The sequence below is a fragment of the Lates calcarifer genome, linkage group LG1 (genome assembly GCF_001640805.2).
Source record: "Lates calcarifer isolate ASB-BC8 linkage group LG1, TLL_Latcal_v3, whole genome shotgun sequence".
NCBI classification, from domain to species: domain Eukaryota; kingdom Metazoa; phylum Chordata; class Actinopteri; family Centropomidae; genus Lates; species Lates calcarifer.
Window position 1 is genome coordinate 6,126,478 of NC_066833.1, and position 24,110 is coordinate 6,150,587.

At 39.0% G+C, this 24,110-nt stretch overlaps 1 protein-coding gene across 1 annotated transcript; it reads right to left on the bottom strand.

Annotated features, from left to right (window-relative positions):
• Positions 1–22: 22 nt before the first annotated feature.
• Positions 23–23,820, bottom strand: rnf17 (ring finger protein 17). The gene is given in 41 exon segments (XM_051069122.1): positions 23–305; positions 1,520–1,654; positions 3,205–3,391; positions 3,719–3,854; positions 4,401–4,524; positions 4,875–4,985; positions 5,380–5,436; positions 5,527–5,649; positions 5,992–6,072; positions 6,305–6,424; positions 6,838–6,849; positions 6,851–7,002; positions 7,197–7,308; positions 7,858–8,053; positions 8,930–9,051; positions 9,336–9,426; positions 9,725–9,837; positions 10,239–10,386; positions 10,771–11,025; positions 11,478–11,595; positions 11,766–11,883; positions 12,292–12,407; positions 12,643–12,805; positions 13,003–13,132; positions 13,527–13,714; positions 15,118–15,256; positions 16,404–16,575; positions 16,921–16,939; positions 16,941–17,080; positions 17,237–17,326; positions 17,460–17,752; positions 19,100–19,174; positions 19,478–19,554; positions 19,732–19,794; positions 19,796–19,901; positions 21,017–21,120; positions 21,240–21,329; positions 21,457–21,544; positions 21,657–21,754; positions 22,662–22,774; positions 23,689–23,820. Coding segments are annotated over 40 exon segments (4,803 nt in total). The 5' UTR covers positions 23,756–23,820; the 3' UTR covers positions 23–305; positions 1,520–1,558.
• Positions 23,821–24,110: the final 290 nt, after the last annotated feature.

Genomic DNA, 24,110 nt, shown 5'->3' on the forward strand with positions numbered 1-24,110 from the left:
GATCTAGATAGGAGCTTCAAGTATTTATTTACAAAGAAAACACTGCAGAGTTAGACAGCACTGGAGACTTTAATGATCTGCACCATACAGACACAAGTCTTGTCAAATGACCCAAAAACAAAGTGCCAAGTCAGCAAAACTTAAACTTAACAAAGTTAAAATAAACCACTGCTCTATAACTGCTCAACGCTGTGAAAGTTAAGTCTAATGCTTAAGTTCTGCAACACATTAAAACTAGGAACAGCAGTCAAACAACACAACAGAATGAAATCAAGATGATCGCAACAGGACATCAGTGAGTAAACCTGGGGAAAGATGAGATGAGGAATTTAGCAGTGTTTTAATCAATTAATCTTTACTTTTTGCTAACTTTTTCATTAAAGGAACTATATGTAAGCTTTTGCTATTGCTACATAGTCAATGTTAGCATTAACAGCTGTTTACATTCCAGTTTAAAAGAAATGCTGCAAGTTCAGCAATAAACTTCATTACTTCTCTCATCAAGAGCTGTCTCTAGTGGTGGAAAGCAATGCAATGTTCACTTTCCTTCTACCGAAGTTAGCATGCCAACCAACTACCCCCAGCTGGTCCTGTCTCACTTAACGATAGTGAGTCACTGTAAATGGTAAATGGACTGTACTTATATAGCGCTTTTCTAGTCTTTTCAACCACTCAAAGCTACACATACAGATCACATTCACCCCATTCACACACATTCATACAGCACCTCTATACAATAGTGCTTTCTAGCACAGACACAAACATGACAAACATCGGAGGCAACTTGGGGTTCAGTATCTTGCCCAAGCGGACTGGAGGAGCCAGGAATCGAATCGAATCGAACCACCAACCTTCCGATTGGTGGGCGACTGCTCTACCTCCTGAGCCATAGCCGCCCTGCACTGTAGTATCCAGTCTGCCATGAGTCAAATGTGAGACAGGATAAAGATGTAGCACCGCCCGTGGCAAATGCAGTGATGGCTCAAGGTCTTGGTAAATAAACAGCTGCTAATGCTAAAGTTGGCTATGTAGCAAAAACCTACATACAGTACAGTAATTGGTTTGTGCTTATAATTTCAGAATATAGTGATATATGCCCATCATAATTTCCCAGAACTCAAGGTAATGTTTTCAAATGCCAATTTTGTCCCCATATTTTACACTATACAGAGATTGATAAATAACCTCAATCTTTAATTAATTATTAAATGTTTTTCTGATTCATTTCTGTCAATTGACTAATCAATGAATTGACAATTCAGCACTACTTAGTCTGATAAATATGTGGTCAGGCTAATGTGATGAATTCACCTATACTGTATATAGTCTGGATGCCCTCCAGTCACAATGCATGCAATGTATGAAAAGTGTATGACACTAATGTGATCTTTACCTTTATACCCCTACCATTATAGTCAGAATCATGTTGCAATAACAGAAGTTCACAAACACCTAAACTTGAAGAGTGCTGCCACAATTAAATGTGTTTTTCCGATCTGAAATAAAGCTGAAAACTTACATGAACCTGTGGGTTGTGGAAGTTTGGCTCAGCTCTGCTTCACTCAAGCTCAGCCAGTCCACTCCTCACCAGAGGCAGATGCACCAACTCTCCATCCTCGTTGTACAGCAGCACTGTGAGCTCTGGTTCTCGAGCCTAAACAGACAAAGAGGACTGAAGAAGTCATGCATTATGCAATGAAAAACATCTTTGGTACCAAAAATTAAGACAGTAAATTTGATGTTTACAATTGATTGAAGAATTCAGGCACTTTGACCACTATTAATGTACAAGTTCTTGCATCCAACACCTGACTTATGGTATTGTGCTGTAGCTCTAGAAATGTAAACATTTTGCAAGTTTGACATCTTGATTAATGATTGACATTCATCGTTCTGACACACACGATTAACAGCTGGAACATACTCACTTAACACCTGATCTTTCACAAACTGCTTGATCCAAAATAACAAGGTCTTGATTCACAACTACGACATTAAGGAGTTCAAAATACTGATCTGATCTGCATAAAAACTTAACACAGTTTACCAGGTCCGTAGAGTGAAGAGAGCGCATTAACTATAGCCATTATTAAATGTAAAATAAATTACCTACAGCTGATATAATGATAATAATATGCAATGTTTTTAACATTGGTACCTCCTAATAAAAAATAACATGGCTATCGGAACCCAACCATCTTTATTAATATTCTTCTTAAAGGTCCAGTGTATAACATTTACAGGCATCTACTGACAGATATGTAATATACAAAAATATGTTTTTATTAATGTGTAATCTAAAATCTAAAACTAGTCATTTTTGTGTTTTCTACAGTAGCCCAGAGCAGACAACAAACTGTTATGTTTTTATGTTGATGCTACAGCCTGTCACAGCCTGTTACATATCAGCTATTACCTATAGTTTTTACAGACTGACATCTAAATACAGTGTCTAAATAAACAGTTGGGTGGCTTTGTGTGGTTGTATAATAATTAATATTAATCAAGAGTCATTAGAGGACTAGGGCTAGCTTCCCTGCCATCAGCAGCAGAGCCACTGCCGTCAATGTGCATGCATTTAAAAAAACGCTGATATTTAGTCTAAGACATTTGGTCTGAACATGTGTCCATCTATGATTTTAAAAACACTAAATGACGCTTGTGAGAGCTTTTCTTGTGCTTAATAAGATGTCAGTCTGTCTCCCCTTCTCCTCTGCTCCATGTGTGTGTGAAGGAGCTACACATGCAAAACAGGAGGAGAGGAGATAAACACAGCCATAGATGACAAAAAACACAACAGACACACTGAGCTAAAATGAAATGAGTGCATGTAAATCAGGTAAATAACATAAAGAAAATAATTAGTTTTCTTGACAGAGTAGTTGATGCGGTAGTAGCTATTTTATCACCTGACGGCCACTGCAGACTCAGGGGACAGGTATTCAGTGGACTGCAATCTACATTCTCACCACCAGATGCCAGTAAATCCTACACACTGATCCTTTAAGATTAAGATCTCTTTTTTATGAGAGACCAACACAAGAAAACAAAACAAATGCCAGCCATCCACAAATAAGCAACAAAGACAGTTGAGAAAAATTCATAAAAACATCATTGAAATGATTAAACTCAACAATCAAGCGGAATCTATCCTAAGCACAGAGTTTTAGCTAACATAATGACGGCAATGACTGTGTTTCTCACCACAACAGAGGCTGTAATGCTGCTGTGTAACAGCTCAATCATGTCCATTGCAGCCTTCACGCTCCACACGGGGCTGTAGGGCAGCATGTCTATCTGCCTGTTGACACTTGGAGCCTTGAAGCCGGCAACTTTGACCTTGAGCACCCGCAATGGAAATCTCAGCAGCTCAGCTGGCATCTGACGCAGCCTGACAGAATATCAGAACACATCAAACAATTTTCATGAAAGCGCCAATACATAATTACTAAGATAATCTACAGTCCTCTGAAAAAGAAAGTGCCCTCTTTGAATCGTATGGTTTTACGTATCAGGACATCATTTAATGATCTGGAGCATTCAGGTGTGTTAACAAAATGCCAAGGAGAAACATCATCATCAGCAATGGTCTTAGAGAAGCAATTGTTACTGCCCATCAATCTGAGAAGGGTTATAAGGCCAAGCAATTTGAAGTCCATGGCTCTGCTCCAGTCAGTTGTTTGAATAAAGCTGCTCCTGCAGTGTGTGAAACACATACTTGCTGATTGGCAGAGTGTCGTCAGAGCCAAAATCGACATGTTGGACCAAGATCATGATGGGCTCCATGCTGGTAAACTTCATCAGTTTGGCCCGGTAGTACTGTCCATCACTGTACTCTGCCAGACATGGACCACCTGCAAACCACAAGCAGAAAGTCAGGTCTAACTTACAGAACTCTACACAAACATTTGCAATGCAGATGTTGGCGTCTAGCCAAAGTAATGCCGTTATACAGGTTTCAAATTTCTTCATATATGTGTGGACAAAACCTTCTCCTTCCACAGGATTTCTCTTCACAACAGATGTTTAAATATATGACTATGGGGAGTCAGTGTTGTAGAAAATCCTCATCATGCTGGTATTTCTTAACAGCTTGTTGTAATTTCTTTTGTTATTTGTCAGCTTCATATGTACATTAGTACATGACATAGTGTTGCAATAACTGCAGAGAAAGGAGGTTAATTTTTGAAGGAATATTAAATGAAAGCTAGAGTACTGACCCCCACCCAAATTTCTTTAATATTAAGTAATATATCCAGCTGGTATTAGAACATTGAAATCAAATATGTATATAAATAAATTAAGAATTTGTCACTTGTTAATTTTTTAACATAAATGTAAAGATCAGTGATGCTAATATGTTGACAACAATGCCTGGAAACACAGATGTGAAATGTAACCATGAGGGAAGTTGGTGAGTCCTGGCATATCGCTTATTTCTGCATTGATTCTGGTCAGAGCGCTTTCCAGAGTCTCTCCATCCACCTCCACATCTGCTGATACCTCCAAAGGCCACAGAAACAGCTGCAAGACAGACAGACAGATTAATCTTTTATTGATTTATCATCAGTTTAAACATTAGCTTGATTAATTAAAATTTAATTAATGGATGAAAAATGAAAATACTTGCTTGCTGCCATTGCAGAGCAGTGTGCAATTTGCTCTCAGATGAAACCAGTGATCTGATTTTGTGTATTTGGACGTTATCATTTAGGCTTGGGTACTTTTTACTGTACAGATCTATACTAAACTGCCTTTGTTTTCTTTTGAAAGATCAAGTTAATCTTAAATCATTTAAACAGCATCATCAGCACTTCCTACCTCTGCATGTATATCACAATTTTTTAGTTAGTATCTCTGTGGAGAGTAATTACCTCATTGGGGGTCCACAGGTGCTTGACCTTGACTTGAAACTGCTCTCCTTCCTGTGGCAGGTTTGGGTAGATAAAGGGCCCTAGCACTGGCTCCTCTGGGTCCCTCAGACCCTGTAAACACAGCATCTGCATCAGTCTAGAGATGATGAATGATTTCTTACTCTTACGCTTTACTCTGTATGGAGTTGCAAGAGCAGTAACACATTTATAGGATAAGTATAGCCAGAGAACAAAAAAATTAACGAAAACCTGCACAATTTGCCTCAGCACTATAAGTGTCCTCTTTCACGTTACAATGGATTATTTGGCTCAGTGTCAATACTACAAATGCAATATTTTTGTCTGACTCGCATGTTTTGTTTAATTATTTCCTCTCAATGAACAATTGAGCCAAATAATTCAATCTTAGTTTTAAATTATAGCTACAAATATGGTCCAAGTATGTTACAGTGAGCTGTGACTGTTGTTTAAATAAATTTTCCAGTATTCATTTTAACTAAAATACTTCAGTGTTGATGTCCCAGTCATCCAGGATGGGCGCAGGAGAAATCACTGAGTGTCCCTGCAGAGAAACACAGGTGTTCCCAAGTAAGTTATGGCAGCACCGCTTCATCTTAGGAAACATAAAACTGAAATTAACACACACAAACACCTTCTGTGCTGAGACAGTCTGGTCCATAGAGGCATGTTCATGGTGACACAGGATCTTGCTGAGACTCAGTCCATCCAGAAAGAGCTCCACTGTGAGTGGTACCCTCGGGTCAGTTGGCAGCTCCTATGACACACATACATATAAATACACACTAAAAGTCATCGACTATTTTACTCATCTAGTACTTGACTTCTAAAACCACTAAGATTGCAACTAATGACTGTTTTCATTATCAAATCTGTCCTCCAGAGTCCTTCCCAGAATTCCCAGAACCAAAGAAGACATCTTCAATATGTTTGTTTTGACCAATAAGATAAGACATCATAAACAGCAAATCCTTTCATTTTAGAAGGTGCGAATGTTTGGTATTTTTGCTTGAAAATGACTAATATTTATACAGTTTACTTTCATTTGGTAATTTCAGTCAGGTGTGATACCCTAACAAGGCATTGAGTCTAACTTTACCATAACTTGCATGTTCATGCAGCGGTTCAGTAACACCTCCCTCAGCAAGGCCACCGCATCCCGCTGCCATTTGCCGCCAACCTGAAGAGACAAGAGAGAAATGTAGGAAAGAAAGAAAAGATGAGATGAACATGTGAAAGAGGTTTACTATGAATAGAGGAAGTTTACACCACAGCTTACACCTTAAGTCAGTCCCTGTCATTTCAGCGCATGCAGCCATATTGCAGCTTTTTTAATAATAGTAAAATTGTTTACATATTTATAACACAATTTCCATCTTAAAACACACATCAACACACACACAAACTCTTACAGGGTTGATGCCATGCAGCTGGCAAGACATGCAGAGCTGAGGAACATCATCACACAGCAGCATGGGGTACACATGGACTACTGGGATGTTCTCCACCAGGCCGTAGTCCACATACTGTACCTGGTAACACACAAACACAAATTTGCTTCATGAATATGTAGTTCAGCATATGCTCTGTTAGGTAATAACATCACTTAATTGTGCCATGTTGATGATAACAAACATCAAGGTTTATGTATTCCAAGTTGATTTACTGTGTGTGTCTGTGCAGTAACAGTTATATAAAACTTTAACATCATTAGGCAAAAGCAATACTGGTTAAATGACTGGAGATACCATATATACTCTAGGATAAACATGACACATTATGGCTTGAGTCCATTCACTGTTTATGCAGAATAGCCCAGGCACAATTAGGCCTTTATTTTTGAAAGTAACACTAATAAAAATTTGTCTGTACTGTTGAATTGGTTGGTTACTGGTACTTTAACTGGCCTATGAGCATTACTAGTATGTTAACATGTTTTCTGGACCTTAACATGTCCTGCCCAGCACCTCCAGCAGCTGCCCTCTGTACCACAACATATCAGGTCCAATAACAGCACAGCCCAAGACTGACTTCCAGGTGTAGGGCTTCTGTCTGGGCAGTGTCTTCATGCTCTGCTGAATCCTCTCCCTGAGCTGCTCCAACTGACACTCTGACAGACAGACAGAGAGAGACAGAGAGACAGAGAGACAGACAGACAGACACATCATTACAAGGACATTGTATGATGGAGAGATTATGTTCTGGGTCCAATTTCTATTTCTATAATAAAAGATCAAGTGTGCAAAATGTAAAAAAAATAGGTTAGTCTCAGCATTACAAGTGATGATGTACTCTCATGTGCACCTGCATTCTGTGTTCTGATGTAAATAAGACCATCCTCTCCAATGGCAGATACACTAATCTGGATACGACCGAGGCATGGCAGCTCTGGGGGGTCGTACAACTGAGTCTTCACCTGTTCTACACACATACACATGCACACACAAACAAACAAACAAACAAACACACACACACACACACACACACACACACACACACACACAAACAAACAAAATACAACCAAAGCTATGGATAATAGTACCTGGGTGGTTCATTTGTTATAAACCTCAACTATTTACATAGAATTTACCATAATTTTACTTTATGTCATAGTTATATTCAGTAGATTTTTGAAAAATTCTCTCTTCATGATGTCCCTAAAATAGTATTTCTACTGACATTTTTGTGTTTCTTCTATTCATTTATCTATTGTACTTAAATGTAAGTTTTGCTTTTGTTTTTACTGTTGTTAAATGTGTTGTGATAAAACACATTGAATAAACCTTGCCCTGACTTTATTTGCCTTTTGCTCAGAGTGAATATTATTCTGAACTTAGCTTAGTCCAGAAGGTGTGACAAATTGTCAGCAAGTTTGCCTCATTTGTTTATTCTTTTCATGTACTTTTTGGATGCACATGAAATCCAGGTTGATGAAAACGGTTTCTTGACCAGTGTGTGTGATCACCTTCTCAGCAGACATAATGGTGCGGGGGGCTGGTTTTGGAGGGACTGGAGCGCAGACAGTGGAGGATAGGGAGGGGAGAGGAGTAAGAGAAGGTGCTGGATGATGAGTTTTTTTTTTCATGTCGTCAGAGACATCAGTTTCTTTGTTAACTGGAGGTTGTGAATCAATTTCATTAGGTTTCTCAATGACAGCAGCACTGCAAGAAAACAGAAACACAAAAAAGTTTCCACTAACATTAGACATTTGCTTAGCCACTGTCTGTTGGCTTTAGGTACTGGTTATCAAAAATATAGTGATAAGGTTCTAAAATCTCATACAAATCAGATTCTTGTGACTGACTGCAGAAGCAGCCCAACTGGAGATAATAATGACAGTCAAAAGTAAATATAACATTACAACGTTGTTGCATCTGTACTTTGTAATCTATTCAGAGCATCTGATGTGTTAAGTTTTAGGTTCTTATCCATCATGCATATCATCAGGGATTTATCTAAATTGGGGCGGCACAGTAGTGTCCAGTTTTTTCTGTGTGGAGTTTGCGTGTTCTCCCTGTGCCTGTGCAGGTTCCCTCTCGGTACTCTGGCTTCCTCTCACAGTCCAAAGACATGCAGGTTAGGTTAATTACTGATTCTAAATGTGTGTGAATGTGCGTGTAAATGGTTGTCTGTCTCAATATGTCAGCCCTGTGATAGACATCTTTGAGTCAGAAACAGAGGACACTGAGACAGCCTAAATCCACAGAGGAGCTGTGGCAAGATGTTTGGAACAACTTACCTTCATGCACCTTGGAAAACTGTGTACAAGTCTAGCAATGGGAGCTGGTGCTGTACTGAAGGCAAAGTGTGGTCACACTGATTATTGATTTGATATAGTTTTTTCTATTTACTCCACTCTGTATGAAGTTAACTGATAAATAAAAAAACATTCCTAGAATTATTTTTGAAAGAAAGAAAAAAAAATGAAAATTTGTTGCTTATATCATTAAATATTTGTCAATACAATAATCTGACACTCACACACACACACACACACACACACCACACACACACACAGAGACCTTGCTCATACAGACCTTGGCTTCCTTTCCCTGAGGGCGAGGCCCTCACTGGCCAGAAAGTCTGCAATACTGACAAACTGTCCCATCTTGTTGGAGCAGAACAGACTGACAGGTATTGGACGTTCATCTGTCAACTCCTGGACAACAAGCAAGGAGAGACGGAGACATACTGAAACTAGGTCATTGCAGTAACAAAGAAAAGAGATGCACTGTATATTGGAGAGGAAATAGTAAAATGGATGACTAACTCATAATAAAAAAACAGGTAGAGCACCTCTACAGCTAATGATGTGAAGAACTGATTCATCTACTACTAGATCTACTACATAAACTACTTGTGTATAGATAAGGGAAATGTTTTTGGCACTTGACCAATATGAAGAGGAGAGGGGAATGAGGAGAAAAAAGGTGAAACAAAGACCTTGATGGTCATAACAGCCGAGGCTCCCGTCAGATAGTAGGCGATTACATCACAGGCTGTAGCCGTCCAGGTGGATCGGCCTCCTGCTGGCCTGAAAGATGAGGAACATGATCACCCCCCCAAAAAAACTAAAAATTCAATTCCAGACAAAATTAGCTACTATCCCAGCACCTTATAATGCTTTAAATCACATTCTTCTGAAATTATGAGAGAGATTACAAATTGTGATATACAGTATATCATTACTGTCTACTGTGTAGGGTGTGTGTGTGTGTGTGTGTGTGTGTGTGTGTGTGTATGTGTGTGTGTGTGTCTTTTTCATGGATGGATACATCCTGGATGTGTCCCAGTGTATGACCAAATACAGGGTGTGTGACCGTTTGTGCAACCTTATGCCAGTGAGCGTGCACTCCAGTGCCAGAGAGCCCATCAAAGAGGATGGCAGTGGCCGAAGATTGCTGGTGTGTAGCTTCACCGTGTTGCCATGGTCACAGCGGATCACCTGGTACCAACCAAAAGAGAGACCGGGAGACAGAGTTGCTATCATTTATCAAACAAGCTTACAACCATAGCTATATACAAAATGTAGTCAAGATCAAGCATATTCTCATTTAACAAGAATGCAAATATCAATACTCTGATTTAGTGCCTCTGGATTACTTTAAACCTGATCTTTGGGAGCAACAGCTTTTATACTAGGTACAACAAGTAAGAATTATTATTAAAATTGCAGAAAGGCCAAAAGCGACATCCAAATCGCAGGAGCTTCTTCTTCTCTTTTTTTAATAAAGGTCATGCAAAAATGACCATTCCCACTAAAATCAGGACTCTTCATAGATTATAATATCTGTCAAATAATCACAATGTGATCTTTTTTGCATATCATTCAGCCCTATGTAATACCTCTGCAATGTCACTGGATGTGATGTCAGAGCAGATCTGTCCTCTCTCCCACACCCCATTAATGTGAGCAGCACAGTACATGCCGGCCTTCCACACCATATCTTCGGGCTCTGTATGCACACACTCCTGCTTTACCAGCTCACATATCCTGAAAAACACAGAGAGATATAATCACAGAACTAACACTACAGGCTTGTAACATTACAGGGCCAGGAGGACCTTCCTTTGGCTAGTTCACATGGATTTATGTGGCTGGTAACAACAGTTACTTAGAATAGGGATTATCATCGTTAAAATGACCCTTCCATGTGGCATAAAAAAGCAGCCGTCGTTTCATTGTTCTGCGTTTGTCACTCAAAGTAGTGCATGCTTGCTTGTACAGTTCAAATGTTAGAAACTGAGGTGGTTGTGGTGGTGACCTTGTGAGTGTTTTTTATCTGGCTATCGACTGGAAGAACAATGACTTTTCTGTACCAATATTTAGTTTATTTAAAGAATTTTCAAATCATGGTTTTGCTTTTTAACTGTTAACCTTTTGAGCTGAGAGTTGTACTGGGTGAGCTGGACATAGAAACTACTTGGTGAGTTGACATGGCACACTCTGACTTTCAGGTCTTTAAGTTGAGCAGGGAGCTTTAGCTGAGGCTGAAGCTCCAGTGGCTCCTCATCCTGCTCTCCCATAATGTTTTGGTCCGGGTTTTGGTCCTCTGGGGCTGAACCGACCTCAAGTGGGGGGTCCCATATGGCAGGGTCATCACCAGGGGGCCTGTCATTCTTGGACTTAAATCTGAAGGAGGGAAGGAAAGATTGGGAAAGATAGAAAGGGGCAGTGCAAAGAAAAAGAGGGGAAATTGAGATAATGAACAAAAGAGAAGAGGAGTAACAGCAAGAAGAGCAAGGAAAGACATTATGTTACAATACAGAAGTACACAAAGTGAAAGATGAACTAAAATAAAAGCAGATGCACCTTAATACCACTTATCCATTTTGATACCAATATCCCAATACTGAGTATCTGCAGATTACACTATCAATCAGACACTCAGTCCCTCTCTCTCTTTAATAACTGCTAAGCTGTTGTGAAGATTTGGTTCTTCAACATACAACATGTCTCTTTAATGGTGTAGCCAAGAAATATCAATTTAAAGTCTTAGATTATAAACATCATGGTGACCTTTTTCTCATTAACTCTTAGAAATAGAACTTGTAGAGGACACAGGTAAGTTAGATAAGTCTCACCCCTCTTTGAAGCATGCCAGCTCCTCTTTGACCAGCAGCCCAGCGATGTTGGCTAGTGGCCCATCCAGGCTGCTCTCAAACACTTTGACTGGCAGAGGCTCCGTCTTAGGGACTCTTGCTAGAGGAGTACAAGGAAGAAAATAAAACTGGTGACAACAGTCAGTCCACAAAATGGATTTTACTGACGAGTGCAAAATTAAGCCTAGAAATTTGTTGCTACTCCATTCTCCTGCTGTGTTGTTTATTTATTTGTCCTTAAGCAAAGAAATTCACATATGCAGACAGTACCTGTAGCCACAATAGTGACCAGTTTCTGGTGAGCCAGGCTGATGAATCTGTTGGTGCAAGCATCACTCCAGGTTTTTCCATCCGCAGGAATCACATCTGACAAACAGCAGTGGATTGCCTGGATAGCAGAAGAAACATTTCTTGACTTAACCCAGCATTCTTCAAGAGTCAAAAGTGTGAAAATGTAATAAATTAAATGTGCATATTATTACTTGGACAATGTCAACATTGCACTCTGATGTAGCTTGAAGATGCTTTTGGATGACTAGTTCTTGGGTTTTTCATACAACATGTCCAAAATGTATAGATATTATAGTTTAAAGTTGAGGAAAGTACAGGAAATATGTGGCTGATTTTAACGCCAGTGAATTGTTATTGAAACTGAGCAACTTGATTGCAGATAGCAGAAGATTCTTCCCTGAGGATTTGTGCGCTGTTATTCCAAATTACAGCAGATGTAGATTATGTCCTTTGCCACAAAGGTAAAAAATAAATATCAGTGGATCAATCAATACCGTATTCTCACCTTGGAAGGAAGTGCAAAGAATTCATCCTTGATCTTCCTTAAGTCACTGACTGACAGGATTCTCTTATTGCCAAAGTCTACATACCGCACTTCCACTTTTCTGCCCCCTGGATGACCTACACACACACACACAGACACACACATACACAGAGTAATTTCTGACATACATGCAAGGCACAGTGGAACTGTAGTAGGGTCATGACAGAGCCACTCTGTAACTGTGACAAAACGAAGCTTCAACAAGTGGACATTCCAATAAAACTTTCATGAACTGAGTACATTATACTGTTAAGCAATACCCACTGGTAAACATTTATTCAAACTGTGACATGTACATACATGCACCCTCACCTATGACCTGAGCTCTGTACCACAACTTGTCATCAAAGCGGGCAACGCAGGCCTGTCCTATCACAGGGCAATAGATGGTGAGGTCATCTTCTCCAGCCACTGTTGTCGCATTGTAACAATCCTGAAGCTTGGCTGAGAGTAACAAGGACTCCATGTTGTCGACCTAGTCGGGAATGGGGGGGTGAGTGGAACAGACACAGACACTCCTTAAAATGCTTATCTCTATATTTCCTCCTCTAAGGAACTTTTTTTTTCCTAATGTTAATTCAATTTACATCCATGGCATCTGAGCTTCTTTAAGGATTGTATATATATATATATACAGTACATGTGCATTTACTTCATGTGCATATTTAGTACCAGCTGGATGTAGAAGTCAGCAGCGTTGTTGATGTGGGACACCACAGCATTGAGCTCTGTGTTGATCTTGGGATAGACAGGAGGATAGTACAGCAGGGGCCTTCTTCCCAAAGTCACTGGAGAATAAAACCTGTAAGCAATTTTGAAAGAGCACAGCCAAAGTTAGGCCACTTCAGTAGTAGGGCTTGATATTCAAAAAGTCTAAATTTCATTCTGATGCAATTTAATTCAGTTTGACTATTGACAATTCAAAACAACATTAGGCAATTATCCTAAAATAACAATGTTATTTTAAATTCCAAAATAACATCTTCAGATTCATTTTGATGGTACATTGGCTTATAATAGAGAACGGTGGTTCCCAGGTCCACTATGTCCTGAATGTCTGTTCTCACACTATGTAACTTTGGTGAACAGGTACTGTAGCTCAGCGGTCTCTACAACCATTTTTAAGTTACATTTCAGTGCTTTACTCACACCAATTTGCTCATCAGATTTCTATCTAGTAACTTGCACATGTGTACCTGGCCACTTCAATGAAAACAAGGTACTCTCTGACAGAGATGGGCACATCACTGGATTGGTCCATGGGTGCTTTCCTGAGGTCCACCAACAAAGAGTCTCTGTTCTGACCCAAAGGCCTCATCTCCACTGCTGCAGAGCTAACCACACTGCAGAATTCAACCTGTGCCTCTTTGCTCCAGCCTTTTGTCTGAACACAGACACAGACACACACAGACACACAGACACAGACACAGACACAACACACACACACACACACACACACACACACACACAGTAAACAAAAATAAGTAAAGTAAAAATCAGTTTTAACTGCATTAAGGAGCAAAAATGTGTTGCAAGGCACACCAAATCTAATCAGATTACCTACTTCATAGGAGCACTTGTAGTGTACATTTTATTCTTGAATTACCATGTTCACAAAAAAAACTGTTTCCATCTAATTAAGTTAATTAGCTCATTAATTAATAAAGAATTGAACTTGTTACCACTAACACAGTGTTAAGGGGTGTCCAAATTCATGCAGGAAGTTGCTCCAGAATCGAATCAGATTAGTTACTCCATATGAAGTACTTGTGGTGTGAGTATAAAGTTTCTACTGTACATCGTTATAGAGTTATTGTGTTCAAAAAAATGTGTTTAAAGAGTCACATCAGCATGACAACATAATGCACTGCATACCATGTATTAGGGCTGGGTGATATCGGTCGATATCTATATATCACAATATAAATCAAATCACTATTTCTGTTGAACTTAAAGGTTCCTTTTTACTCTTAAGTGAGATGTATAAGGTCAATTTTAGGGCTGCCTCCTTAATGTCGACTATTTGATGCATCAGTCAGGAAGACCAATTGAGCCAAGAAGGAAGAGAGAAAGAAGAGACAAAGAGACAAAATGGTAGAATGAACTAGCTAACACTATGTCATATTTGTATTTGTATATTGTATTTTCTACTGGGACAAATCCCAAATCAAGTTTTTATCAGCTGTGTCTATCTCTACCGGCTCTCTGTAACTCTCAGTCCTCTGTCATTCAGGGCTGTGTCCCTTGGGGCGTCTTCTTTAGTAATGCTGTTGCTCGATTTTTCATTAACATTTTCTGTTGTCATTTTCTCTTTTATCTCGCACCTACTCCTGACATACTATGCAGTCAAGATTCTCCAGTGCTCCGCTGCTGTAGACTTCCTCCTGCCAGCCAGCTCCCTGCCACCCCGTCTGCCTTTTGTTCTGGTTTTGGTCCGTAATTAAAAGAACCTTCAGTTCCCACTCACCAGTGTGTGTGCGTCTCTGCTTTGGGGTCCTAGACTAAAGAACCTAACAATTCTCATTATCATTGGCTTTTCATATTGTCTGTCAAAACACAGGTGAAATGAGTTCTATCGACGTTATCGACCATGTCTTAAATGTCTATCAAGGAAAAGCTATATCACAATATATATATTGTTTTATCGCCCAGCCCTACCATGTACCAAATCAATGAGTAAACAATGCAACATAAAAAAATACCAAATTTTAAGGAACAATCAACAAATGACAGCTTTTCTCTTTAGATAAATTATTTGGTTAAACACAGATAATGAAGTGGTCTTACCAGGTCATATGGGACCAGGTCCTTGAGGGAACATCTGATGGCCTGAGGAGCAAAGTGCCCCAGCTCCACCTTTACGGCCTCATCCACCTTCCTCAGGTGGTTGTTCACACTCAGTAAAGACTCAGTGGTCCCCTCATCACTGGAAAAGGTGCAAGACAAAAGCATGCTACTAGAATAACTTTGTACAGCATTCTACTGAGTGACAGATACATTTGCAGTTAGTTAGCTAAACATTTATGTTGCACAAACTATATATTCATGTGCATCATCTTTGATGAAATAGTTACTGTTAATTATGGTTGCAACATTCCTGGAATTTTCAAAGGTAAAAACTTTCCATGAGAATTAACAAGAATATATGGGAATTGAATTTAAAAAAAATAAAAAGAAATTGCAAATTAGCCTATAGCAGGGAACTTTAATGTAGCTGGAAAAAAAAATATCTTGCAACATAGTCTCGGTTAAAACAACCAGATTTTATGCAAATTCAGTTGAATTGTCTACCCTGCACTGTGTATTCCTTCATCACATGCACAAGAACATTTCTAGAATCCTGCTCATTACAGCAGGACAAAGCCACACTACTGCATCTGAGCTCACAAACTACATTGAGTCAAATCAGTTTGGATCATATCACTTGAACTCAGTATATTTGATCTGTGCTATTTAAGTTCAATCAGCAAAAAAATAAATTGAAATGTGTTTAAAAAGCAGCTGACTAGCCAGTAAATCAGAGATGCTAAATGTAAGATAGCTAACACCATTTCATTGACAATTTAAGAGCTAGCTATCATGGTACTAGCTCAGCTGTGATGCTGTTCTTCTGCTAGTTTTCTGTTCTCATACAAGACTGTAGATTAGAGTTTATCAGTGATTGAGTGTGTTCATTTATTCATCTAGCCTATTTCTGTTCATTTATCCAGCATCAATTGTAAAACATTTTACAAGTTCACCTTGGAATATTTCCAAAATTCCCAGCTTAACTTCCATGGAAAGTTCTGCAGAGTTCAGGAAATTTTCCACCTTTTGCAACCCTACTGGTAACAAACCAGTCAAAACACAAAGGTGGAAACGGTATTTGATGATGTTCAATAACATAATGGTTTAAATCCTTCAGTTGTCTTCTTTAGCAGGTCTAAATAAGACAAAAATTGACTACTAGAACTACTGCTTGAGCAGTATGTGGAATATATCACTGTAAAATGACCTCTGTGCCTGCCTGAGCTGCTTCAATTTTCAACCTGTGGGAAGCACTGACATTTGTATGCATCCATTTGTGTGTGTACCTCTGTATGGTGATAGTTTTGGTGAGGCCATAGTCAAGGTAGAAGACTCGGATGCTGGCCAGCTGGGTGACTTTGCAGGCTTTAACACCCTCCATGCAGCCATTCTGCAAGATTTCAACCACACTGGCCCTGCACCAGAGTTCCTCCTTCCACTTCACAAAGATCATGGAGCCTGGAGAGGAGCAGAGGACAAAGGCTGAATTACATGTCAAGTATGTTTCACTCCACTCTAAGCAGATGAGTGGCATGTGATACATTCATATTATGATCACAGAGAAATATAGTAAGAAAATAAAGTAATTCTTGTGATGACTCAAACACAGGGTTTTTTTTAAATTTACAACAGAAAGCCAGCAACAACCTAGTCAACCTCTTACAAATTCTTAATCAAGTGCATGCACACCAACTATTTAATCTAACTTCATGATTTTTTGTCTAATTTGCCTAAGTAACAGTAACATTAACCATTCATTGCATACACTTAAACTTATTTCTCCATCATTTTGAGGACACACACCAGTCTCCAGTGTATCATTCGGAAGTGAAGTGGCAACAATCTTTGGAGCAGAGCTGATTGATCCTCTTTGACAGGGTCTCGCTTTCCCTCTTCTCAGCCAGGTAGCGTACATAGAAGTGACTTGGATTCACAATGTGAGTCACCACCACCCACTGAGTGACTAGGAATTAAGGTAAGAGAGGGATGAAAGAGAGAAAAAGCAAAAGCCTAAAACAAAAGAAGTGGTTGTTTAACAATGTGGTTTGTCTAATATTTGTACAATATTCTATGTATAATATTACTGTAACTGTACAATTATACAGTTGTCTCTCCCTACCATTTCTCTTATTGCCAAAAAACTGTTTTTTCCTTCTCCTGTTGCTTCTTGATTTGTCATTAGCCAGCTCAGGGCCAGTGGGTGGGAGAGCTACAGGAAGACACAAAGTGTTTACCAAAAAAATATTACGGCATCTCTTCTACATCCATCATTAGCAATTTATTGTTCTGATTGGATCTGGTATGTAAGTACGATCAAATACACATATGACAAAGCCACATACCATGCTCTTGTCCCTCATCTAAAAACTCCTCAATAATTACATCCGGAGTTGCAACATCTGAACCCGAGCTGTGGCGAGAAAAGCTGGACCTGCGACGAGGCCTGGGGCTTGGAGGAGAGCCTCGTGACGAAGGACTGTTGGCTCCTGTGCTCTCCTTGTCCTGTTTTTGTGGGCTAGGGTGCTTGTTGCGACTGGGTAGGATATAGTTGCTGTTACTGCCCTCTGCACGTTGCCAAGGTGACTTTCTGTTAGAACTGCCCGGCTGGTAGCCTTTGGGTGGAGTGTCGGACAACCTAAAATGGAACAGCAAGAGGACTTTTTTGTGTGTGTTTTAGAACACACCGCCATATGAAGGAAGTCATTCAAAAATATTACATACACATAACATTTTGTGCAATATTCTCAAAAAAGTACATGAATTAACCTGACATATACTATGGGCAGAAGATCCAAAATTACAAGATTTGAGGCAATTACAGGAGAGTGTACCACTTGTACTGGTGTGTAGTATTTTCTTACTCATCAATAATGTTTTTGGCACAACTTCAACTCAAAATATACTTATACCAGATGTGCAAAATTAGATGTGCAAATTTAAGAGCTTCTCCAAAACACAGAGGGCAGCATGAGAAGATATCTGAAAACTAACATGATCTCTCTAGTTCTCAGTAGTGTGTCTCTCATCTGTGCTGCGAGTCTAAAGCACACAATCTGAAATGTTCCAGTCACCATTGATGTAATGGTAAGTGACAGTCCAACATGAGAGCTGTCCATGCATCACTTGTTATTGCTACTTTCTTGGCTTCCATCAGATTCTTTTTCAGAGCTGTAGCTGCATATCGTCTGAAATAATTTAAGCCACCAAAGCCATTTGTTATTTGTCCCTGTCATTTGCTGTAACATGAGCATTTCTGTACTATAAATCCACTGTGTTTTTCGTAAGCACCAGCTGTCCACCGAATGGCTGGACATTAAAACATTCTCACCCGATTACTTTCTTATTTTTCAAGTCACGTCATTGTCACTTTATATAATGTTATAACTCTAATCTTAAACCAGATGAGGATTTTTGTCATCAGACATCTGGATCTTCAGTAATTGGAGCTACAGTCTTTTGCTTGCACCATACAGAACAGGATGCAGCGGAGATGCAGCACTCAGCAGAAACAGTACCAAAAAAATATTACATCTCCTCCCACCTCCACCTGATGAAATATTAGTCAAATAAAAATTAGTTGATTCTTAAAAATAGATGTCGGCTATGTTTACTAATCCATTATTAATGCACATCCCTACCGTATACTCTACTATAATATTTAAAGGTATTTTAGCCATTCCAGTTAATAACTTTCACAAATACCCAAATACCTTGTTCAAAAAGAACCTCAGACATGTTTTATCATGGAACAACACACAACAACAAAATGACCTATAGTAGAAAACTCTGAATATCTGAAACTGTGATATCGGAGATGGCACAGTTGAGAGGAACTCTCCTCGTGGCTATAACCGGAAACTATTGTAAAGATATCTGTAAATAAATTAATTTAGCTGTGTAATAATGTTTTTTGTTGACATAGGGGCTTTTGGCACTTTTCATCCCCAGGCCCAAATTTTTTGGGAGATAATGAAGAACTCACTGCTTTGGGTTGCTGATTTCCATCTTTAGAGACAATGCCAGACTCCGGTTGAGACCTTCTGACTGGAAAACACAGCTTGAAGACAAACATATATGCTCAAATTTGAAAGTAAGTGAGTCAAAGCTTGTCACTAATATTAGTTCTTTCATCTACAACACAAAAATGAAATGAAACAGCATCAATTGCATCAATACCTCAAATGTCTCCTCTATTTTGGCAGTTATTCTGATATTTAACATAATTTGGTTACCTTCTACAGTAGCTGAGAACAGCAGGAAAACTGTTCTTAGAGGTTGTATACAGTTTAGTATCAGAGGTGAAATAATAGAAGATGGGGTATAACATAAAACGTTGCAAATGAACATCAGGCTTACAAACCTCATTCCAGAGTCCATAGTAACACATTGCATATTGAAGGACTGGTTATCCACAGGAGCCTGCAGTGTTTCCAGAACCTATCACCCACACGCGCACGCGCACACACACACACGCACACACACACACACACACACATAAAATTTCCTAGCTTTTTCCTGTTGGTACTTTTATAGTATCTGACTATGCATTGTTTATTCACAAGGACTTACCTGTTTGTATGTACATGTATTAACAGTAAGCATAATATTTCATACCTTATCCAGGGTGCAGTACTGCTCCAGGAAGGGGACACGGAGTACTTCTCTGGCCATCTGCATAGGCGAGGTCCAGGGCCTTCATCCTCTCCTGAACACAACACACTTCTGCTTGGCTGGCGGAGAACTGTGCCTCCATTTTTGTCAGCTGACTCAGTTGCACATCCCTCCTGATGACAAAACATGACTTTAGTCAGAAAAGAGAATATTCAAGAGAATAAAACGGTCTGAGAAAAGTAAGACCTGTGTGCAATCTCTAGTTTCACATCGACAGATAAGACATTTTGCCTGAAGAGAAAATACAAGTTATGGCTATTAAATAACAAGACTGCACTTATGATGATAAAAATATGTGCTTCACAGACACACAGTGTGTGTGTGTGTGTTTTTTTTTTTTAATTAAAGGTTGGGTATTCACGCACAACTGCTGTAAGTTTCCAATAAGTGATGTCTTTAGTTCACTGCTAGCTACTGACTGAAGTGCATGTGTTTTTGCTAAGGCGTCATAAAATTATTAGCTCAAAAGTTGAGCGACGCATTAACTTGAAATTTTTTGATGAAAATGAAGCAGAACCGCAGCCGAATCTTTTCGTACATTGTATGGGGAACACTGCATGGCACGTGCATGTGTGTTTGAATGGCACGAAAGATTTTGTGAAGACAGAGGGGAAGACAGAGGAAGACAATGAACGTCTGGGCACCCTTGCACATCTAAAACTTCTGAAAACATTCAGCAAATTGAACAAATCGTTCAAAATGATCGACGACTCAGTATAAGAGTGATAGTAGAATATGGTCTCCATTGATAAAGAGACAGTTTGGCAAATTTTGCATGAAAATTTGAACATGACAAAACTTTTGTGTGCCAGCTCACACTGCACTCTCAGTAGAGTAGTTTCTGGCCCAAAAACAAATCGCAGTGCTTGATCACCCTCCCTATTCACCTGATCTAGGCACCATGTGACTTTTTCCTTTTTCCTATGATCAAATCTGTGCTCAAAGGAACACATTTGAGTCTTTGTGAGAAATTAAGAAAAGAAAACAGACGTTCTGAGACAACTGCCCAAAGAAGACCTACTGCACTGCTTTGATCAGTGAAAGACCAAAATGCAGCGATGTGTTAATGCAAAAGGGGAGTATGCTAAGGGAGAAAGACATTGAAAAATGTTTATGTTCACTAAAACTGTATTACAGCATTAGTCTTGTTATCTAATAGCCATACTTCATAGAATCTCATGAAACAGCTTTTACTTTTTAAGCATATCTTGACAATTTCTATCCATACCACTTTTGGACAGCATGGAATGCCTTATCTGCAGCTTGCTTGATCTCCATCTCAAGCCGAGCTCTCTCTCTCTTCACCTGTTCTGCCAGACTAGTTGTCAGAGTCTGTACAGATGAAACACAGACATGGAACATTCACTTCTGATTAACTACTTTGTTCTGAAATGTAAGAATGTTTTATCCTGCCCTCAAGTTGTGTGAAGCTTTTTGAATCTAGTGTTCACCTCATGGATTTGTTCCAGCTGGGCAAGATTTTCTGCAGCCTGGACCAATGCCTCCTCCACCGCCCTCTCAATTTTCCCAATATCAGCTGGCTGAATGAAACATACTGAATTTTAACCATTTGAATCTGAATCATTCACATTCAGCCACTATACCATCCCTTCCAATTAACTGAGTTTAAGCAGCCATAACATGCAATCCCAGTGGAAACAAATATACCTGCTCTATATCCTCAGTATTGGAATTAATGTCTGTAGGTGATGATAATTTGTTCCTTCTGCGATTCTTTGATCTGTCACACCGGAGGCTTCAACAGATGTCAACACAAAAGAAAGGAGGATGTAAAAGTATGTGAAAGTAAATATCTACATACGTATCAGAAGGTGTGGTTCAGCTTAATAATCATACCCGTTTCTTACCTTTTTATCCTGTTAATTTTAGCAGTGTAGATGAGGCCAATAATTCTGCTGTCTTCCTGCAGAAAGCACACCCCACCTTCAGGAAGCTTCGACTCAACCTGAAGAGAAAAATACTTTGTTTGTTTGTTTTTGTTTTCTTACCACTTTCTGCCTTGAATTAGATGCAAATCACAGAGGGAAAAAAACACTTTTCTGGATGGATGGCAACCAACCAAATTGGATGGCAAAGACTTCAGCAGTGTTATTCAATTCAATTCAATTCAATTTTATTTATATAGCGCCATATCACAACAAAAGTCATCTCAAGGCACTTTTCATATAGAACAGGTCTAGACCATACTCTTTAAAATAGGTAATTACAGAGAGAGACCCAACAAATCCCACCATGAGCAAGCACTAGGCAACAGTGGCAAGGAAAAACTTCCTTTTAAGAGGCAGAAACCTCAAGCAGAACTGGACTCAGGGTGGGCGGCCATCTGCCTCGACCGGTTGGGTTAAGAAGGAGAGAGAGAGGGGGAGAGGGGGTAGAAAATAGTGAGAGAAGAACATAGTATAACACAGGTCCCATATAAAACATAAGGTGATGCCAATCATACAGCAGTAGTAATGATAGTAAGATATTATGACAGTATCACCGCCCTCACTGTGATATGTTCCTTCAGCAATCACAAAAGTGGATAATATGTCCTGCAACAAGAGGCTGCTTCTTAAGTTTGACTGTTTTTGTCATCTACAAATTCAGGATCATCATCATTTATAATGGATATTCAGTTTCAGATTTACAAGACCACAGGCCAGATTTACAATATAGCTTCATATTGCTCCTTTTTTCCAAATTATGAGAAACATGGAATGAGCCTGAATGAATTTAAAGCATGAAGCCGTTATATTTACCTTGATCAATACTTGAGTCATGCCACTCTCACAGCAAGTCAAGTTAATTTATATACAGTTTTACATAAAACACTACTTTAGATGTAACAGTAACATCGCTGGGCATTTCACCTCACACTCTGGACATCTAATGACACTGTCGCACTGAATGGACTGCAGACAACATGTGCAGTAGATGTGGCCACATAAAAGCACACGCGGAAGGTTGCCATCAACTTCATCCTCTGAAAAAGAAAACAAAAATCCAAAAATAATATTCAATATAATTTTCTAATTCAAACCTATGATTCAAGTCAGCTCCTTTACATTACGTTATTGTTAAACTGTAAATAATTTCTGTAAATGGTGATAACCTGTACAGGTAAATTGTATTATTTATAGATTACAATTTTAGTTAATTTAAAAAGTTCAAATATTAGTTGATAACATATAACAGACAACAACAAAGCAGCAGACAGCAGAGATGTGGGGGAGGGGTAATGACTAGAAGGTACAACAATTGATCAGCAGAAAAATCGACTTTTCGACTTTTAGATTTAATGTGTATGTACAGTTAACACCTTTAGATTTTAGTGCCCCTGCAATGACATTTGAAGTCTTCACCTTAGACTCTCGACAATTTTGATTATTTCTCACCATTTACTGGAATTTTAGACACTAATGAAAAAACTGATGTGCAGATAGACTGATGATGAAAACAACGGCTAATTGCAGCTTTATTAATGAAAACCTCTGCGAGTTTAAACAACCTGTTTGTTGTTGCTATAAATCTTTCTGTGATAAGCTAAAATATCGGAAAATATGTCGCCGCAATGGCTTTGGCGCGACCTTTACAATCGGTGCGGTCTATCAATTTAAGATTAACTTAGCTTAGCTTAAACAGAGGAAACCAAAGCCTCGAGACCTTGAAAGGTGAATAATCATCTAATAAATTGTATTCGTCACGTTGTAATGTCAACGCTAGGATTAATTATATATATTCCGTCACAGACAAACACCTGCCAGCATACCATTTGTAAAATTAACTAGCTGCAGGTAGCTCGCTAGCTAACACTTTTCACCTTTAGCCGTCGATGATTTCATTTACCATAAAACAATGAACATTTAACTGTAAAACTGGGGGGTGTAAACATCCTACCAGGTAGAGTGAAGGCCTCTCCACATAATTTACAAATAACAGAGTTAGGGTTGTCCCCTCTGTCCATCGTTATTTCTTTGTAAAAATGTTTTTCTTTCTTATTTTGGCTCGAACGGTAAGGCGCAATCTTGTTCACGTGACCACTCAGGTGTGTTGCGTTCAGGGCCCCCGGAGAACATCCATGGACAATGAAGAATAATTAGGTTTCATGTTTTGATATTTCTTGTCCATACAGTCCACGGTCTTGTCTTATTGTATTAGGTAAAATTTTCTATGTAGAAATAGCCTCTAGTTTATAATATTTTTGTGTAGTTTATCCGATATAATATGAGAGTGGAAGTCTGCAAAGAAGTCAAGGGTAACTCATAAAGACTTATTTCCACTGAAATCCTATATGTGAATAAAAATAAAATGAAAAACAA